The sequence below is a fragment of the Schistocerca serialis genome, chromosome 9, assembly GCF_023864345.2.
Source record: "Schistocerca serialis cubense isolate TAMUIC-IGC-003099 chromosome 9, iqSchSeri2.2, whole genome shotgun sequence".
Taxonomy (NCBI): domain Eukaryota; kingdom Metazoa; phylum Arthropoda; class Insecta; order Orthoptera; family Acrididae; genus Schistocerca; species Schistocerca serialis.
The window spans coordinates 436,002,759-436,022,560 of record NC_064646.1 but is presented as its reverse complement, the minus strand read 5'-3'; the positions used below and the strand labels follow the sequence as shown (position 1 = coordinate 436,022,560).

Genomic DNA, 19,802 nt, shown 5'->3' with positions numbered 1-19,802 from the left:
TTTCTCCGTTTTTTCGCTACTTCCCGCTCCCCTCCCCATCTCACCCCTGCCCTCCACCTAACCTGCATCACTTCACTGTCTGCCACCCCCACCATACTATCCCTCACACTCCCCACCCCAGCCTCCTCCTTATCCCCACCCAGTCGCCACTCCCATGATGCAATGGTGCTGCTGCTCGCAGTGTGGTTTCAGTTGCCTGAGACTGTAGTCCTGTGTGTGAGTTGCATCTGCGTGAGTGTGTGAATTGCATTTGCGTGAGTGTGTGTGTTTGTGTGTGCGTGTGTGTGTATTTTTGATGAAGGCCCATGGCCATAAGTTTTAATTGTGAGAATCTTTTTGTTGTGCCTATCTGCAACTTGTATCATCGCTATATGGTTTATAATGTTTTTGAATTTTATCCACTTGTACTCCATATCTCCATCCTGAGAGCTGAACATTGGTGATACTATGTAATTTGTATCTACTCACTCTTGCTAAGCAAAAAAAATTTCTTGCCCTTTTTAACATTGCTTGGAATATCTGTTGTGATTGTTAACACAACCTCATGATCACTGATGTCCACCTCTATGTTAAGTTATTGAATAGTTCAGCTCTGCAGGTTGCTAAATGGTCTAAGATCCCTCATGACTAAGATGTCCATCTAATTGCTCAAAGTGATTCGCAAATTATACACACAGAATAATCTCTAACCCCGGCCTTAATTTTAATAACGTGACTAACATTATATTCTTCAAATTTTAATATTGTTACCTGATGTTAGTCTGCTCTAAAGCCTCAATAACTACCTTTTCAAATACTGAAGTTAAATTTGCTGAAACAATGATGCTGATAGTACTAAACAACATAGAATAGTGTTTAATCAGTTCACTGTTTACATGTGTTAGCTAGACCAAATGATGCAGCTTCCTCCTCTATTTCCAGTGGTCATTTGGTAAACTTAACTGTAGCCACTATCTCTGTTATTCCTTTTCTGTAGTAGCCAATAATCACTATAAACAAATGGTACTGTAATTATTATATTCATTACACTGCTATAAATAATAATAAATACCTGCAAATGCACGATGGAAAACTGGAGGAGACTTCCTTTTTCTGGTGACTCAACAAACCTCATTTGTGGAAACTGATTGAAACTGGAACCATATTTATTAAAGAAATATGTGGTTGCATCATATGGCACTGAATGGCAACTCTGAATTGAATGACGTTTCAAAGTGCTAACACATCTGTCACAGACAAAATTGAAATGATGTGATTACATTCCTCTTTCACTTAACGAATATTTTTAACATAGATAATAATTTACAAGTGTAAAAATTCTGCAAAACATACTTATCTAATATAACTTACAGAACATCAGATGTTGAATCAACACTGCTACTAGATGGTAAATCAATTGAAGGAAGATTGCCTGATAATGATCTTGGTATAATAGACCTATAAAAAAATTAAAATTTGGAATTAGCTGAACAGATGTAAATTTTCAAATGCAAAATAAAGAACCACAATTAGAGGATGGGGAACTCTGAATTTTGCAGTGGCTATGTTGCAACTTGTAGGTCTTGATGAGCAAAATTAATTGATTGGTTTGAGGGATTGGAGGGACCAGACTACTAGGGCCATCAGTCCCCCAAAATTAATTATTGATATACAATAATGTGGTCTTTATACGAAATAAATAAATAAATCTTTTCTTAAATTTGTGTGAATTCTGCTGTGACTATGTCACAACTTGTAAGAAGAAGACAGGATTTGGAAGGAATGGTCTTGAGGAGAAGATGTATTAACACTGAAATTCAGAACAATTATAGTACAAATGACAAAGACAAAAATTAGACACCAAATCTTGGGGTTCCTTAAGCATCAATTCCATCAACAGTAGCACAGGATGAGACAGCCCAATACAAATCGATGCTTAAAATTCAGAACAAGGGTGAAGAAAATATCAAGAGGCATACCACAGCTCACGATACAACCATTTTGCTTTGGCCGGTGATATCACTGTATGCACTAAATGGAAGCTCTGACGACAGGCTGATCTGTAGCACAGGCCACAATCTAAGTTAATCTGGAAGGTGATTAGTTGAGAGTTGATGAACCCCCCCCCCCCCCCCGGTGGTATTACAAACACATCTTTCCCCCTTCCCCTGCATGCACGCCCATACAAACAAGTACGTACGTACGTGTATACACACACACACACACACACACACACACACACACACACAAAAAAACTACATTTATCTTTTCACTGTGGTGTGATATTTAGTAGTTTTTTTCATATGTCTGAAGGCATTAAGAACAAGAACATCTCTGCCCAAAAACCCCACATTCCCAATAATTTGGTAACGAAACTACGCGTGATTGTATGACATCACAGTCACCACATCTGTTAATAGCATCATTGGTCAAAGATAACATGTTATGTTGCATTCTTAAATATATACGAATAACAAAGCACAACAGACATAAGATGTAAAAATCAAATTACTGTATTTTATGTTGCCAGCCTCCTTTTGCAGCTGTTGATACTCCATATGGCAATTTTCACAGTGTGTTACATGTCAAATAATAATAATAATAATAATAATAATAATAATAAAGTGTATACGACTCTCTTAGTTTAAACATAAAAGAATAAGAAAACACATTCTACAAGAATTCTTGTATGTGTGTATAAATGTTGAAAAACTGAATTGCAAGATGCATGTGTGCACGTGCCGTCCTCCCCCCACCCACAGAAGGGTAATTCCATTGCCCATTTTCAAATCTAATGAAATTTTATGGGAATGTTCCAAAATCAATATGTACAAAGTTTCAATTTGATATCTCCTTTGGTTCCATTTCTACAGCCTTTTGCAGATGGGAGTCACAAGCTTGCACCACCTATACGCATGCAGAAGTGCCAATTTTGGATAAATTTTGTGACAGGTTCTCTTAACTTACAAGCTGCTTCTGTTGTGTACTTAAAAAACTTCTTGCGCTGAATAAGAAATTATTACTGGTCAGATTTTTATTTGAATGATCTGCTAACAGCTGTACTTCTTCGAAAATGGCAGAAAATTCACTGAATGTCTTGAAGTGCCCACCTTTAACCAGCCATTCATTGCAATTTTCAGGATGCTTTCAGCCAACAACTGGTAATATCACACACAACCTTGTCGTCTTCTTGCGTTTTTTGTAAAATGTCATTTGTCCTCTATGAAGATACGAAGTGGAATCCAAAATTTTCGGGACTGGTGCTGTCATCTGAAAAGTAGAAATAGTAGATCTTTGCACCGCTAGGTGGCGAGAGCTGTATATCTGATGGGTCAATGAGAGGAGCGGCATTCAGCTGGGAGGACGTGTTGTGTGTCCACGGTGATTTCCGTAACACTCTGTGTTTGGTGTGTGGTAATTTTACGATGGATCCACAAACAGAACAGTGCGCTTGTATGAAATTCTGTGCGAATCTCGGGAAAAGTGCTACGGAGACTCTTGCAATGATTCAGCAAGTGCTTGGTGGCCAGAGCAAGAATCGTCCCAGTGGAAGAGACCGAGCTCTTCAAGACACAAAAAAGCAAGACAAGTGGAGAGCAAAGTGAAGAGCATGATCATTGTTTTCTTTGATACCAAAGGAATTGTGCACAAAGAATTCATCCCACCCAACCAAACAGTGGATTCTGCGTACTACTGTGATGTTTTGCGATGGCTCCGTGAAAACGTGTGGTGATGACGGCCCAAACTTTGGCGCCAAGGGAACTGGCTGCTGCATCATGACAACGCGCCCTGTCACATGTCCTTGCTCTCCAGGACCTTTCTGGCAAAAAACAACATGGTGGTTGTACCCCACCCACAGTACTCGCCAGAATTGGCACCTTGCGACTTCGCGCTATTCCCAAAACTGAAACTAAGGTTGAAAGGCCATTAGTTCGACACTCTGGAGAGGATTCAAGAAGCATCACTGATGGCGATAAACACCCTCAAAGAACAGGACTTCCAGAAAACGTTTGACCAGTGGCAGGAGCGCTGGGACCGGTGCATACGTGCAGATGGGAACTACTTTGAGGGCGATGGTAACCATTAGTTCAAAGGTAAGGTTTTCACCAGTCCCGAAAATTTTGGATAGCACCTCGTATGTGCATCTGCAAATTTGACGAAAACATTTTGAATGTCAAATTTTGCATAGTTTTGGACATTCACACGTCAACTGCATATTCTTTAATCTTTTTTATCTTGCTATATCTGGAAAGATTATTTTTGAAGCTTCAGAAGCTATGTAGTTTAATTTTTTATCCATGTCTGCTTATGTCTTAAAATCATTGCTCTAAGTTCTACTTTTTATACATATTGTACACTCTCAAATGTGACAATAAGTAAACAGAAAATAAAGTCAGTGGATGCTGCTTTTATGTCAATAAAAATACAAGTGTAGTTATATGCAGATCAGCTTCCTAGAAATAAGCAGCAATAAAACAAAATAATAATTCATGCCTACTTACGAATGAAACTGCACCCAAAACATTTCATAAATTCATCCTGATGAAATTTCATAAAGTATTATTTGAGATATATAAATCACTGTTGAATATGTTGCTGAGACATTGTTACAATATTCTTATTATCTCGCTGTGTGTTTCTATTTACAGATGAAATGACCCCAAAAAGATTTCGTAAATTCATTAATGAACTTTTGTTTTTCAACATTATTGAAAATATTACATTTTTACACCATCTTTGAAGGAATATATATTTTCTTTGAACTGTCAGTATCTCTCTTGTGTTGATCTCGTGATAAGCTTGCTCTTAGAAAGTTTTGTGACTCTACTATTTTGTGCTTTGTGTGTATTTATCATGGCATAAGTGAGCTTAAGGCAGTGAAAGAAATGTCATTGCTGGGCAAAGAGCTTTTGAAAATCAGATTTGGACTTAACATTACAAAAGACACCCAAATCCCTTTATACCATAATGCCCTGCTGCTGACAAAATTTCAGTTTTGGCAAAATACCTGCAGTAATTCATTTAAAAAAGAAGTTATGAAGTCTAACTGACGTTTCTCATGTTGAACAGTTGAAACCGTATACTAGTAAAGTTTTCAAACCTACCCAGAAGCTTTGTCCTAGACATAAACAAGAATTTGCTTATACGCAACTACAGCCACAGGATGAGAGAGAATCAATGACTGCTGATTATATGGACGCTGTTGATACTTGCCACACAGTGAATACTTAACTAGCGTGTCTCTGAGATTTGCCCTTAAATCTTGAACGAGTTGGCAAAAGGGATTCAACAGGTTACACAAGGTAGAATGTTCAGAAAGCACAAGGTCCCATCACAAGGGCTATAGCAGCAACTGTTGGTGTGAGCTCCACTTATGCTGTGGAAGCACAAATGGTGAAGCAATGTCAGAAATGTAAGACTATGAATATTTCAATAAATGAACTAAAAATTAAAGTGCATTGTTGAAGTCATTTAAACAAAGTTCAAATTCCAGAATGAGATTTTCATTCTGCAGCAGAGTGTACGCTGATATGAAACTTCCTGGCAGATTAAAACCGTGTGCTGGACCGAGACTCAAACTCGGGACCTTTGCCTTGACGTTTCATATCAGCGCACACTCTACTGCAGAGTGAAAATCTCATTCTGGAAACATCCCCCAGGATGTGGCTAAGCCATGTCTTTGAATATCCTTTCTTCCAGGAGTGCTAGTTCTGCAAGGTTTGCAGGAGAGCTTCTGAGAAGTTTGGAAGATAGGAGATGTACTTGTGAAATTAAAGCTGTGAGGACGGGTCGTGAGTCGGGCTTGGGTACCTCAGCTGGTAGAGCACTTGCCCATGAAAGGCAAAAGTCCTGAGTTCGAGTCTCAGTCCGGCACACAGTTTTAATCTGCCAGGATGTTTCAAAGTTCAAATTCTGACCCTGTCTCCCAGCAGCTGGAGTGCAAAACAGCAAAAGAAATCAGTGTGTGTGTGAGAATGGTGAAGCAAGCAATGAAACTAAAGATGGAGGCTGGCATCCCGGCAGTATCTGCAAAACGGGAGGAAAAAAGACTCAATGATAAGATCACAGAAAGTCTTCAGGTTCTCTGATGCATTTTCTTCGCTGTGCCCAGCAAAAATGATTACATGGCAGTAAGAGTGGAAGGTGAAAAAGTTCATCAGCAGAAATGTCTGCTACTTAGTAACTGGAAATAAATACTCATAGTCTACTGCAAGCAATATAGTAGTGAACTGCGCTTCTCAAAATTTGGTGAACTCAGGCCAAATTGACGTATTATAGTTTGTGCTGCTGGTATGCACTCAGTTTGTGTACATGTAATAAATCAAAATGCCCTATTCGTGTTGGCGGCAACACCTACCGAAAGGGTGAATACAAGGATCTAATCAACAAAACTGTGTTGTTTGGAATCAAAAGGCTGGAATGTTGTGAACAATGTCCTGGAAACACTGAGCTGGAAGCTTATTTGGTATATGATCCAGAAGAAATAATACAAGGGTAATCCCAAAAGTAAAGTCTACTATTTTTTTCATAAGTACATAGATCTATTTATTTCTACAATGGCTTACATCAGTTTACAGCTTGAACATTTAGCTATTTTTTGACATAATCACCATTTCTGTCGATGCATTTTTGTAGACGCTGTGGCAGTTTTTGTATGAGCATGTCGTACCAGCTCGCTGCCATGCTGTTCAGAAAGTTATGTACTACTTCTTTCACCTCATCGTCGGAGCTGAATCGCTGGGACCACAGTTAACGCTAACAGGTACTGTGAGACTCTGAAAAAACTCAAATGGGCAATTCAAAACCATTGAAGAGGAATTTTGAGCAAGGGCGTACACATTCTCCATGATAACGCTCGCCCACACATCGCTTGGCAAAACGTTGCTCTCCTGCAACAGTTTCAGTGGAAAATAATCACCCACCCACCCTATAGTCCTGACTTGGTGCTCAGTGACTATCACCTGTTCCCTTGGTTAAAAGAACATTTGGCCGGAAAGCGATTCAGCTCTGATGACAAGGTGAAAGAAGAGGTTCATAACTTTCTGAACAGCATGGTGGCGAGCTGGTATGACATGGGCATACAAAAACTGCCACAGCGTCTACAAAAATGCATCAACATAAATGGTGATTATGTCGAAAAACAGCTAAATTTTCAAGCTTTAAACTGATGTAAGCCATTGTAGAAATAAACAGTTCTATGTATTTATATAAAAAAAGGAGACCTTACTTTTGGGATTACCCTCGTAGAACACAAATGGTGGGTTCATACTGACATGGATACACTAGACAAGTGTCATGCAACTGTAGAAGAGTTTATTGAGGAACTGGTTCTAAAAGTTGATGGTCTGATAAACCACCTTTTCCTTCCAGAGCAGCAAAGTTCATATCTGAGCCCCCTGGAAGAAAATCTTGCAGACAGCAACGTGACCATTTTTATAGTTTTTGCTGAGAACTATTTATTCGTCATTCAAAATGGTGTTCAAGGTTTCACTGGAATAACAGCCATGTCGCATTACATCCCTTTGTGTAAGGAATTACAGAGTATCAGCATACGCATTATAGCTGACTAACCTTGATTATCATTGCAGTTCATGCATTCACAGTCAAGCTGATTAAATATTTGAGGATAGTGATAGGAGAAATCAAGCACATTCACAGCTAATATCTAGTTCAGGACCAGCGCCAGTTACAGCAGTGCTTCTCTACTGCTCATATGTTGGCAACACATCAGTTTGATATAGCCAGCGGGGTGATTCTTTGGCATAACCAATGAGAGGCGAGGATAGGCAATGTATTTCTAGCAGCATAATTGAAAGCATTATCTTGTTTACCCTTATTTGGTGCATTAGTGAGCTTTGAGATATCTTGTGATTATGATGGCAACATAGTCCGTCAGTGCATGTCTCGTGGATTAATGCAGATACATGAAATGTACCAAATGTGGTGGTGAAATGACTACACAGTCGATCCATGTGACCATATTGAGTTAAGTGGATATAGTAATAAACACTAAACCACCTACCTCCTCCCATGATTTAATAAAAAACACTGATCCACTTACATAATGGGCTCACACAGATTGACTGCATAGCAACACGGAACAGAGAAATATTTCAAATATATTTATTAGTTAGTTAGTTGGTTGCATGTTCCATTGATCAATCGCACGGTATGGTAGCCGTTATGATGTGGAACGTGCCAAGTGCAAAAGTAATGCACATATGAAATGATAATACAGAGTTAAAGATTAATATTTCTATTATTACCCCATTCCCTTAAATGGCACAAAATGCATGTGCTACATTTTTAGATTTATTTATTCCTATTCAAGAATTCATCTATGGTACAGAAGGAGTTGTCAAGGAGATATGATTTCAGTTTATTTTTGAAGCTATTACTGCTGTCTGTCAGACATTTTATTTCATCTGGTAATTTGTCGAAAATTTTTATAGCAGCATACATTACCACTTTCTGTGCCAAAGATAGGGTGAGTAAAGGATAGTGTAAGTCTTTCTTATAGGTTGCGACGCTGTCCTTTGTTTGCAGATATGTGGTGTGGCTGAAACAAGGAGCAGTTAAATTTATAATCCTCTTTTACAGCTTTCTTCTGAATTATTACTTTAAAACATGTCATCTGCCTGTTGCTCTCTCATTGGCTGTGTAGCATAAACAGCTAACACACCTTCGTTTGCTCCCATTGAACCTCACGGCAAGCACTGACAACATTCCTACATGAAACATGTAAGCATGCCACTGCCCCTATTCTAGATTTTTACCCACATTCACTATTTTAGTGGTGGGATCTGCTGCCCAAGATAATAATCTCAACAATTTTATCAGTTTGTGTCTGTGTGAAAAGGACTTTGATATACCTACTAAGTGGAATTTCTTCAGAACCAGGAATGAAAAATTTCCTTGTGATGGAATTGAGGAACAGCTAGAAGAATGGCAACTCGTGCTAGTATGCAGATGCATTAAGATAATGAAATATTGATGCCTGCAGATCTGTCTAAGTTCTGTAATGACAAAACATTTCAGGCACTTTTTTACCCAGGAAGAAATTCAACAAATTCAGCCTGACAATGAAAGACTATTTGCCAAAGGCCACACAATTGCTGCGACAACAGAAAATCACCAGTTCCGGCCCAGTGATTTGAACAAGATCAGAGTAAGCAAATGACACAGCAGCATTCATAGTTAAAGCATTTAAAGCCACTGAAGAAATTCCAACTACAACATTACAATGCAGACCGTATGCTGCTTACATGTATGACAATGCTTGGTGTCTGTGAAATATATGTGAAGTTTCATTTGAACACAATAGTATCTTGGTCAGCTTTATGGAGGCCCATAGTCCTCCCATTCCTTCCACTGCCCATCTACTAAAAGTACTTGTTGGATTCCAGAGCAACACAAATTTAAAATCATAGAAACATCATCAGAAACGCAATATATTTGCTCTGAACAAGATGTTGCAGGCAATTCAGTCAGTCTGCAGCAGAAAAGAATTATTTCAGTCCATAGTGTGTTTAAAGTTCAAACTTTCTGGATTTCCATTTACTTTATTGCCACTTATTACTTGAAGTTGATTTGTGCATAACTAGACTTTCATTTTTATTGATATAAAAGAAGTTTTCTCTTATATTACTTTCTGTTTACTCACTAATGTCACATTTGGGCATATGCACTGTGAATGACAAGTTATAACTTTCAGTGATGTTTTGCAGCAGGTATCGGTCAAAAATTAAACTATACAGCTTCTGAGGCCTAAAGAATACTCTTTGTAATTACAACAATATAAAAAGATTAAAGAATATATAGTTGATATATGGGCCCCTAAAACTACCCAAAATGTTGTCATCAAATTTGGCAATGCATATATTTTAATAGAGAAAGACAAAGGTTGTTGTACAAAAACCACAAGAAGACAAGATGGCTTTGTGTCATATTACCAATTCTTTCTCAACATGCCCATAAAAATTTAATTTATTGCTGGTTAAAGATGGGCTCTCCATGTCACCCAAACAATTTTCTGCTATTTTTGAAGTAGTACAGCTGCCGCCAGATGAATTTAAAAATCTAATCAGTAATCTATTCTTATTCAGCATAAAAAGTTGTTTAATTATACAAAAGCACGTGCTCATAAGTTAAGTGTACCTTCTTAAAGCCTACCCAAAGGTGGCACTTTATCACGCATACTGGTGGTGCAAACCTGTGACCCCTATGTACAAGATGCTGTGGACATGAAACCAAAGGAGATATTAAGCCCAAGCTATATGCATCTCATCCAAGACATTACTGAACCTACTCAAAAAATTTTACTTAGTTCAGAAATGATTGAGTGGGGACCATGTCTAAAACTGGTCCACTTGAGACCAAATGATACAAAATTATGTTCTAGAATGAATTATAGATGGATGCAGTGAAACACAGAGTATAATAAAAATATTTTGAATGTGATAACTACAAAAAGTAGGAGGTCACACTGAAAACTGTTAGAATTTACAAATTGGAATAAATAAGATAACAGTGCATACTAAAAATGGTGTGATGGAAATGAACCAGTTGCGTGAATATTCATAGTTCCCTTGGCAGGCTTCCAGAATTAAACTCAGCTACTCCTATCATTGTAATATGTCATGGACATCAGGGTTGACATATAAATCCAGCAGCTGTCATCTCACCCCCCCCCCCCCCCCTCCTTCCTGTAGGTCATTAACTCTGCATCACTTTACTCTTTCATGTACATTTTATGGTATTCTAGATGTGGATTTTAATATGTCAGTTTTTAAATTGTGAATTCATTCGCCTATAAGCAACATAAACATAGATGCTCACTATCTAATACATTAGTATTGCAATTACCTATTAGGCAACACAAACAGAAAGACATAAATATTCACAGGAAAGATCAATAATAGTTCTTCACTAGCTGCTGTCACAATAAAAAACACTAACCAAAAATTTGAGAAACTTCTGTTTTTGTTGAGCTGGTACGCTGATCCCTCATTGCGATATGATGTTGGCACAGGTGGTTCCGGCCTTGGAAAAATTCGGCACAATAATGGGGTATCACCAGTTGCACAAAAACGTCCCATTGAACGTGCCAGTCCAATCAAGATTGGTACTGTTGACTTGCATAATGTCACTGAAAAACGAATTTTAATATTACAGTGTGTACAGCAATCCAGTAGGCGGTACATAGACTCAAATAAGTTTTTCACTCTAAAACATGGTCTGTGTTATTTTATCAAGGCAGACTTTTGATTCATGTTGTTAAAATGTGAGAATTGAGTAAGTTACATACCATAGGCATTGCTGGTCTTCAAAAAATTCATAAGTAAAATAACATTAGTTTGTAGTTTGCATACAGCAATTGTTTGGTTGTTTACTTATTCATAAGTAGTTTTCGCCAAAAATGGCAGTCTTCAGCAATATATAATGAGTCAAGATCTACACTATGTCAGATGGGGACTTGTTAAATATCTTAATGTGTCAACTAGGGCATTCGATACCACTAGTCTGCTTTGATCTGAGATATAACGATGATGGATTATATCATGGTGATGCAGCATCTTTGTAATGTATTCTGTTTGCAGAGGATGTTTTTGAGTATGAGGTGGTGCACTCTAGTAGGTGGCACTCATGTTTCTAAACTGTTTGGAGTGGGTGATATTGGACTCTGAGTGCTGGATGTGATGGTGGCAGTAGTGATGGTGATGATGATGATGATGATGATGATGATAATAATAATAATAATAATAATATTGGAAGAGAGTGTGGCAGTTTATTAGTGAGTTATTTAGAAGTTGGCAGTTAGAGAGCCATTTTCAGGTTGGAATTATTAGTGCAGTGTGTTGTTTGTGATTGGAATTTAATTTTATGTTTTGATTTTTGTTAGTCATGGCTGTGACAACAAAGATGATGAGTGGGTCTCTGTATGTCACAGTACAGGATGACATGTCAAGCAAGATTAAATGCCTGCAGTTATTTCATTTACGTATATAGTATATGGCATGTTAAGTTTGTGGACAACTTGAGAGATTGACAATGTTGCTGCATCTCGGTGAGGGGTTGTCGACGGGGCACTATGTAGTGTTTTGTCTGGATGGGTTCCTGGGATGAAAAGTCTAAGCTTGATTTCAAGAGATTGTATTGATGGCATAGTTTTTGCTATCATTAGACTGCTAGATTTGCATGTTGACTGACTTTGGCCAGTATGTTTTCATGGGTTTAATATTTTTACTATAGTATGTATTGCACCCGTGTACCCGTGGTCTAAGGACAGCTGGCACGGTAGCTCAGCGTGTTCAGTCAGAGAGCTGGTTGGCCTCTGTAATAAAAAACTGAGTGGAAGGATCAAAAAACGAACTTGACTGGATGTCATGTGACGTCCGCAACGACCAAACACAATGATCAGCAACGAACGAAATGCGAAAAAAAAAAAATAATAATAAAAAAAAAGGGGTAGCGTCTTTGATTCATAATCAAAACGTCTTGGGTCCCGAGTTCAATCCCCGCCACTGCCTAAATTTTCATAAATAATCAGCATTGGCGGCCGAAGGCTTCCGGCATAGGAAGTCAGCTCGTTGGCAGAACGGCCTTGTCAAAGAGGGCGGAGGAGCGGATAGAGGTTCAGGGCACTCTCTTGTCCTAGGGGTGGGAAATTGCCCCTAAAGGTGGAAGAATCAGCAATGATCAACGACATGAAGATGCAGAAGGCAATGGAAACCACTGCATTAAAGACACGTAACGTGTATCCACAGGACATGTGGCCTGTATTTGAAGAAATGTCATGATGATCTCTCCATTGGCAAAAGATTCCGGAATAGTCCCACATTCAGATCTCCGGGAGGGGACTGCCAAGGGGGAGGTTACCATGAGAAAAAGATTGAATGATCAACGAAAGGATAACATTCTATGAGTCAGGGCGTGGAATGTCAGAGGCTTGAACGTGGTAGGAAAACTAGAAAATCTGAAAAGGGAAATGCAAAGGCTCAATCTAGATATAGTAGGGGTCAGTGAAGTGAAGTGGAAGGAAGACAAGGATTTCTGGTCAGATGAGTATCGGGTAATATCAACAGCAGCAGAAAATGGTATAACAGGTGCAGGATTCATTATGAATAGGAAGGTAGGGCAGAGGGTGTGTTACTGTGAACAGTTCAATGACTGGGTTGTTCTAATCAGAATCGCCGGGAGACCAACACCGACGACAATAGTTCAGGTATACATGCCGACGTCGCAAGCTGAAGATGAACAGATAGAGAAAGTGTATGAGGACATTGAAAGGGTAATGCAGTATGTAAAGGGGGGAAAAAATCTAATAGTCATGGGCGACTGGAATGCAGTTGTATGGGAAGGAGTAGAAGAAAAGGTTACAGGAGAATATGGGCTTGGGACAAGGAATGAAAGAGGAGAAAGACTAATTGAGTTCTGTAACAAGTTTAAGCTAGCAATAGCAAATACCCTGTTCAAGAATCACAAGAGGAGGAGGTATACTTGGAAAAGGCTGGGAGATATGGGAAGATTTCAATTAGATTACATCATGGTCAGACAGAGATTCCGAAATCAGATACTGGATTGTAAGGCGTACCCAGGAGCAGATATAGACTCAGATCACAATATAGTAGTGATGAAGAGTAGGCTGAAGTGCAAGACATTAGTCAGGAAGAATCAATACGCAAAGAAGTGGGATACGGAAGTACTAAGGAATGACGAGATACGTTTGAAGTTGTCTAACGCTATAGATACAGCAATAAGGAATAGCGCAGTAGTCAGTACAGTTGAAGAGGAGTGGACATCTCTAAAAAGGGCCATCACAGAAGTTGGGAAGGAAAACATAGGTACAAAGAAGGTAGCTGCGAAGAAACCATGGGTAACAGAAGAAATATTTCAGTTGATTGATGAAAGGAGGAAGTAAAAAAAGGTTCCGGGAAAATCAGGAATACAGAAATACAAGTCACTGAGGAATGAAATAAATAGGAAGTGCAGGGAACCTAAGACGAAATGGCTGCAGGAAAAATGTGAAGACATCGAAAAAGATATGATTGTCGGAAGGACAGACTCAGCATACAGGAAAGTCAAAACAACCTTTGGTGAGATTAAAAGCAATGGTGGTAACATTAAGAGTGCAACGGGAATTCCACTGTTAAATGCAGAGGAGAGAGCAGATAGGTGGAAAGAATACATTGAAAGCCTCTATGAGGGTGAAGATTTGACTGATGTGATAGAAGAATGAACAAGAGTCGATTTAGAAGAGATAGGGGATCCAGTATTAGAATCGGAATTTAAAAGAGCTTTGGAGGACTTACGGTCAAATAAGGCAGAAGGGATAGATAACATTCCATCAGAATTTCTAAAATCATTGGGGAAAGTGGCAACAAAACGACAATTCACATTGGTGTGCAGCACATATGAGTCTGGCGACATACCATCTGACTTTCGGAAAAGCATCATCCACACAATTCCGAAGACGGCAAGAGCTGATATGTGCGAGAATTATCGCACAATCAGCTTAACAGCTCATGCATCGAAGCTGCTTACAAGAATAATATACAGAAGAATGGAAAAGAAAATTGAGAATGCGCTAGGTGACGATCAGTTTGGCTTTAGGAAAAGTAAAGGGACGAGAGAGGCAATTCTGACATTACGGCTAATAATGGAAGCAAGGCTAAAGAAAAATCAAGACACTTTCATAGGATTTGTCGACCTGGAAAAAGCATTCGACAATATAAAATGGTGCAAGCTGTTCGAGATTCTGAAAAAAGTAGGGGTAAGCTATAGGGAGAGACGGGTCATATACAATATGTACAACAACCAAGAGGGAATAATAACAGTGGACGATCAAGAACGAAGTGCTCGTATTAAGAAGGGTGTGAGACAAGGCTGTAGCCTTTCGCCCCTGCTCTTCAATCTGTACATCGAGGAAGCAATGATGGAAATAAAAGAAAGGTTCAGGAGTGGAATAAAAATACAAGGTGAAAGGATATCAATGATACGATTCGCTGATGACATTGCTATCCTGAGTGAAAGTGAAGAAGAATTAAATGATCTGCTGAACGGAATGAACAGTCTAATGAGTACACAGTATGGTGAGAAAGACGAAGGAAATGAGAAGTAGTAGAAATGAGAACAGCGAGAAACTTAACATCAGGATTGATGGTCAAGAAGTCAATGAAGTTAAGGAATTCTGCTACCTAGGCAGTAAAATAACCAATGACGGACGGAGCAAGGAGGACATCAAAAGCAGACCCGCTATGGCAAAAAAGGCATTTCTGGCCAAGAGAAGTCTACTAATATCAAATACCGGCCTTAATTTGAGGAAGAAATTTCTGAGGATGTACGTCTGGAGTACAGCATTGTATGGTAGTGAAACATGGACTGTGAGAAAACCGGAACAGAAGAGAATCGAAGCATCTGAGATGTGGTGCTATAGACGAATGTTGAAAACTAGGTGGACTGATAAGGTAAGGAATGAGGAGGTTCTACGCAGAATCGGAGAGGAAAGGAATATGTGGAAAACACTGATAAGAAGAAGGGACAGGATGATAGGACATCTGCTAAGACATGAGGGAATGACTTCCATGGTACTAGAGGGAGCTGTAGAGGGCAAAAACTGCAGAGGAAGACAGAGATTGGAATACGTCAAGCAAATAATTGAGGACGTAGGTTGCAAGTGCTACTCTGAGATGAAGAGGTTAGCACAGGAAAGGAATTCGTGGCGGGCCGCATCAAACCAGTCAGTAGACTGATGGGGGAAAAAAAAAAGTATGTATTGCATGTGTATTTCTGTGCATAACTGTGTGGGTTCTTCTATATAAAAATTGCTGTTATTGCACTTTTTTATGAATTTTTTGGTTGGGTTGTTAGATGTTGGTAATTATTGTGTTGGACTGTGAGCAGCAGGTATCATGCAGCTTGTTTTATCCACATCGATATTCATCATACAAGCCAGTTCTGGTTTTGTGGTACCATGGACAGGTCAACTGTTGCTGATATTGCCTTTTGTTAGTTTTTGCAATTTTTTGCTTAGTGTATTGGCTTTATTTATAGCATTTTGCAGCGCAAACTTTTTTATAGTGTAAGTATATATATGGAGTCCGATTGTCAATATCGTGCTAGGTCTTTTTTTAAATTTTTTTACTAGGTGTGTACTACAATTTCTTTTAGGATTTCTGTATTCGTATCAGTATTTTACGTTGAGCCACACAGTTTAGCTCTGTTTCCTGAATGAGGTACAATATGAGGTACTGATAGAAGCAAAGCTGAGTGACTGGGTCATGAGTCACACTCAGGTAGCTCAGTTGCCCAAGCACATGCTCACAAAAGGCAAAGGTCGAAGGTTTGAGTCCCAGTCGAGCACATCATTTTGATCTGCCAGAAAGTTTGTATCTCTGGTTGTCAATACTTTTATGATATCTTTCACAATATGACAATAGGCATGTAGTACAATTTATTTTAGGATTTCTATATCCTGTTTATCTTTGCTGCATTTGTATATTTTCTAATTCATGTGATTTTGCACTAATTGTGTTCAATTTTAGTTTGTCCCATTAGTCCTGTCAGCTTCAACATTTAGCCTATTATAAATAATTTGTGCAACTGTGTACTTGATGGTAACATTTTCAAATCATGGAAAAGTTTAAGGGTACTGGTCACAATCAAATTTGTGTGGCGTTCTGGGCTTGGTAGGATTTCACTGATCAAGGCCAGCAGGTGATACCAGAGTTATTTATTCATCTTGCCATCAGAGTACAAAATTCTATTCTACACCTGGGACAAGGAGCAAAGTGTACATGAAAATTATTTATGTGCCTATATTATGATTATGTACATCACAGTTCCATTAAAACTGGTTTTTATCATTCAGCAACAATGTACGTGGAAATGAGTAAGAATTCCAAGTTCCTTAAAATGGTATCTGTAATATGCACAATTATCTACTTGATACAATATCCTTATTGCTCACTTCTGCTGTACATACACTTAGCTTAGTTTAAGTGCACTGTCCCAGAAGGTAATTCCTTGACAACAGGGAGTGAAACTATGCAAAATTAGCCAACACCCTTGTCGTAAGGTAAACACAATGGGAGGTGTTTCTAAGAGAACATACTGAAATAAGCTTCTTCATTAGTTTATCGATCTGTTGACTCCATTTTAATTTGTTATCTGGCTCAAGCCCGCTAAATTTTACTAGCCATGCTTCATTCAGTAAATGACAATTAACATCTACTGGTAGTGCTGAATGTCATTACTGCTTGTCTGAAATTGCATGAGATTAAGACTTGAATAGTCTTTTCAGCTATCAACTAAGTTGTGTCCACTATGACTTAGTTTTGATGCTTGATCATTATGCTTGTGTCCTCATAAAACATTCTAGTCTTTGAACTGCCCTTTAAAGCCATTGGTATGCCATTAATATAGATCAGAAACAAGAGTAGGCCCAGTAATGAACCCTAATAACTGGTACAATGGGCAGGACCTTCTGCCACACATTTTGAATTGGTTTGCAGAGTATGGATGTAGATGCAAATCAGGGCTTCTCACATGATGCACCACATGACACAATCTTCATGCTAGGCTGAGTAGAATTCTCAACAATGTGGCTGATGTCATCCTCCATTGTATAACTGAGTTTATGGTCCAAACTGTTATCTACAACCTCTAGAATTACTACTTGATCTTATTTTCCAGATCATAAACGTAACTTGCCCCTTATACCTCTTACTGTCAAACTGCTTTGAAACTTCTTCAGATGTTCGAATGCTTTTGTCCTCCACCTGCAAGGCACTGAAGTTAATGGAGACAGCTAGGCTGATTAGTTAGACTTGCAATGCCTGCTGGATCTTTTTGCTGATTTCAAAGGACTGGCTGTAAAGGTTTAGACCGAACATTACTACTGCAAAATATAGCACATAACACTGCTAACTCTTCTTGCACCACCGCCAAATCAGCTCGAAGTATCAAGATAAAATGAAACTATTGACCTCCATGTCTAGCTTTCTGCCACATACTTAATACTTCTCTGAACTACAGGACCTGAATGTTTAGAATGACTGGGTTAACCGCTAAAGTGAACAAATATTTGATTTACTAATAATCAAATACAACCATCAACGCATCACTTACGTTTTGCCGTTGATCCCCGAGGTGGCGTCTGTTCTTTGTAGCTCCTGCACAAGTTCGTAAGCACTCCAAGAAAGTCAACTTGAGTCGCTATGATCTCATCTCGTACGGCTTCATATTTCGCTGCAACGTCTGACAGGAGTGTGTTTAAGCAGAAACTAAATCTTTCTGCTACTGGTACTTCTACATGGAGGATTGAACAAGAAAGTCATTTATTACAGTCATTACAGAACACGAATAGAAAGTAACAACCATGACAACTATTCTTACTTTCCGTAGATGAAGTGCGCACTTCATCTAACCAGACTGCTTTCGCGAGACCCTTCAGCAACCTTACAAAATACGGTAGAATCCTATCCTTGTGCTGGAAATTTGATTCCAAAAAATAAAGACCCAAAGCAATGACCGCATCTTGTCCCCTCTGATCAAGACGAAATATCCCTTGTGCATTTTCTTGAGGGCACAACGCAAACAGTGTGTTCACCTGAAATTAAAAATAACAACTGTATTGACGAAAATCCACAGCAGACGAATCAGTGGTACCTAAAGAAAACTCTTACTTTCTCCCATGGAGTATTTTTGATGGCGGCAAGGGACCTCGCCAAATGTTGCACAGTTTTTCTAAAAACATGTTTTTCCTCGCCAATCATTATGTTTAAATAATTCTACCGGTCCAGCAGCAGCAAATTTGTTTACAACCAACATCTACACCTAAACTGACATTTTGCAAGTCAAAGTTCTTCACTCACAAAAAGGTAAAGATAAGAAATAAAGTGGTCAAAGATTTACAACGATGTTTTTAATGTGTTATCAGATGTGTTTCTTCAGCGAACTCGGCAAGAGAATATTCAGTTTTTAAGATTTGCTTTTATTTTATTTTAATAACAAGACAGTAAAGGCCAATTCACACTGGCTGTCATGACACGTCAAAACATACCACAATACAATTCAAAAGCAGGAATTCCACAAGCAGTCAACGTCACGTAAGGGTTTCTCGTCCAGAAAGTTTTGACAGTGTCGTCGCTATTAACATCGGAAATTAATTTAATTTTATTCCAGGATGGGATAATGGTAACGTAAAGTATCGACACAGTTACATAGCCTATAACATACACTTTATTCCGTAATTGACACAGGACAGTCTAAGTTTACAGTACTTGACATCAGCTATGAATAGCACTGTATGATCTTGGTGACAGAACCGTAGAGGGCAGGAATCTTTTGAAGGGTTGCATATCTATTGCACCAAATGTGTGTAAATGATGACAAGTCTGCCCTCCACGTCATATTTAAACTGACAGACCGCTTCAACGCCGCCAACATTTCACGATCGTAGGCGGCCACTTGGACTGATAATCCATCAGTTTACACGGAAATAAAAAAAAATGAAGGGCTCCTGAATGCCCGCCACTTCTTGCTACAGGATCGCACCCATGGCTAAGTCACTCACGTCCAACATAGTTGTCAATTGAGGGATAGGTAGTGGATGCCCTAAAGTTGTGGCACGTACGAGACAGTCTTTAAACCGAAGGGCGCCATGATGACCACCTTTGAATATCCTCCTTACTCATGAGTATCTGTAGGTCTGTTTTGCAATCTAAGATGTTGAAAACCGAGGTGCCCACAAGGTGAAGTCTTTAATTTTGGGGCCAGGTAGCTATCAATGACTGTGTGGGTATTCAAGGCCTTATAGTCTC

At 38.9% G+C, this 19,802-nt stretch overlaps 1 protein-coding gene across 2 annotated transcripts in view; it reads right to left on the bottom strand.

The window, feature by feature from the left end:
* The window catches only part of LOC126419896 (phosphatidylinositol 4-kinase alpha), a 205,677-nt gene extending 186,837 nt beyond the window's left edge, over positions 1–18,840 (bottom strand). For both annotated transcript variants that reach the window (XM_050087159.1, XM_050087160.1), the window contains exons 1-6: positions 18,666–18,840; positions 18,376–18,589; positions 18,109–18,288; positions 10,939–11,128; positions 1,351–1,437; positions 1,052–1,226 (exon numbers count right to left, since the gene is read on the bottom strand). In XM_050087159.1, coding sequence (XP_049943116.1) covers positions 1,052–1,226; positions 1,351–1,437; positions 10,939–11,128; positions 18,109–18,288; positions 18,376–18,589; positions 18,666–18,755 — 936 coding nt within the window. In that variant the 5' untranslated portion in view covers positions 18,756–18,840. The remainder of the gene's footprint in view (positions 1–1,051; positions 1,227–1,350; positions 1,438–10,938; positions 11,129–18,108; positions 18,289–18,375; positions 18,590–18,665) is intronic.
* Between the last annotated feature and the right edge of the window lie 962 nt (positions 18,841–19,802).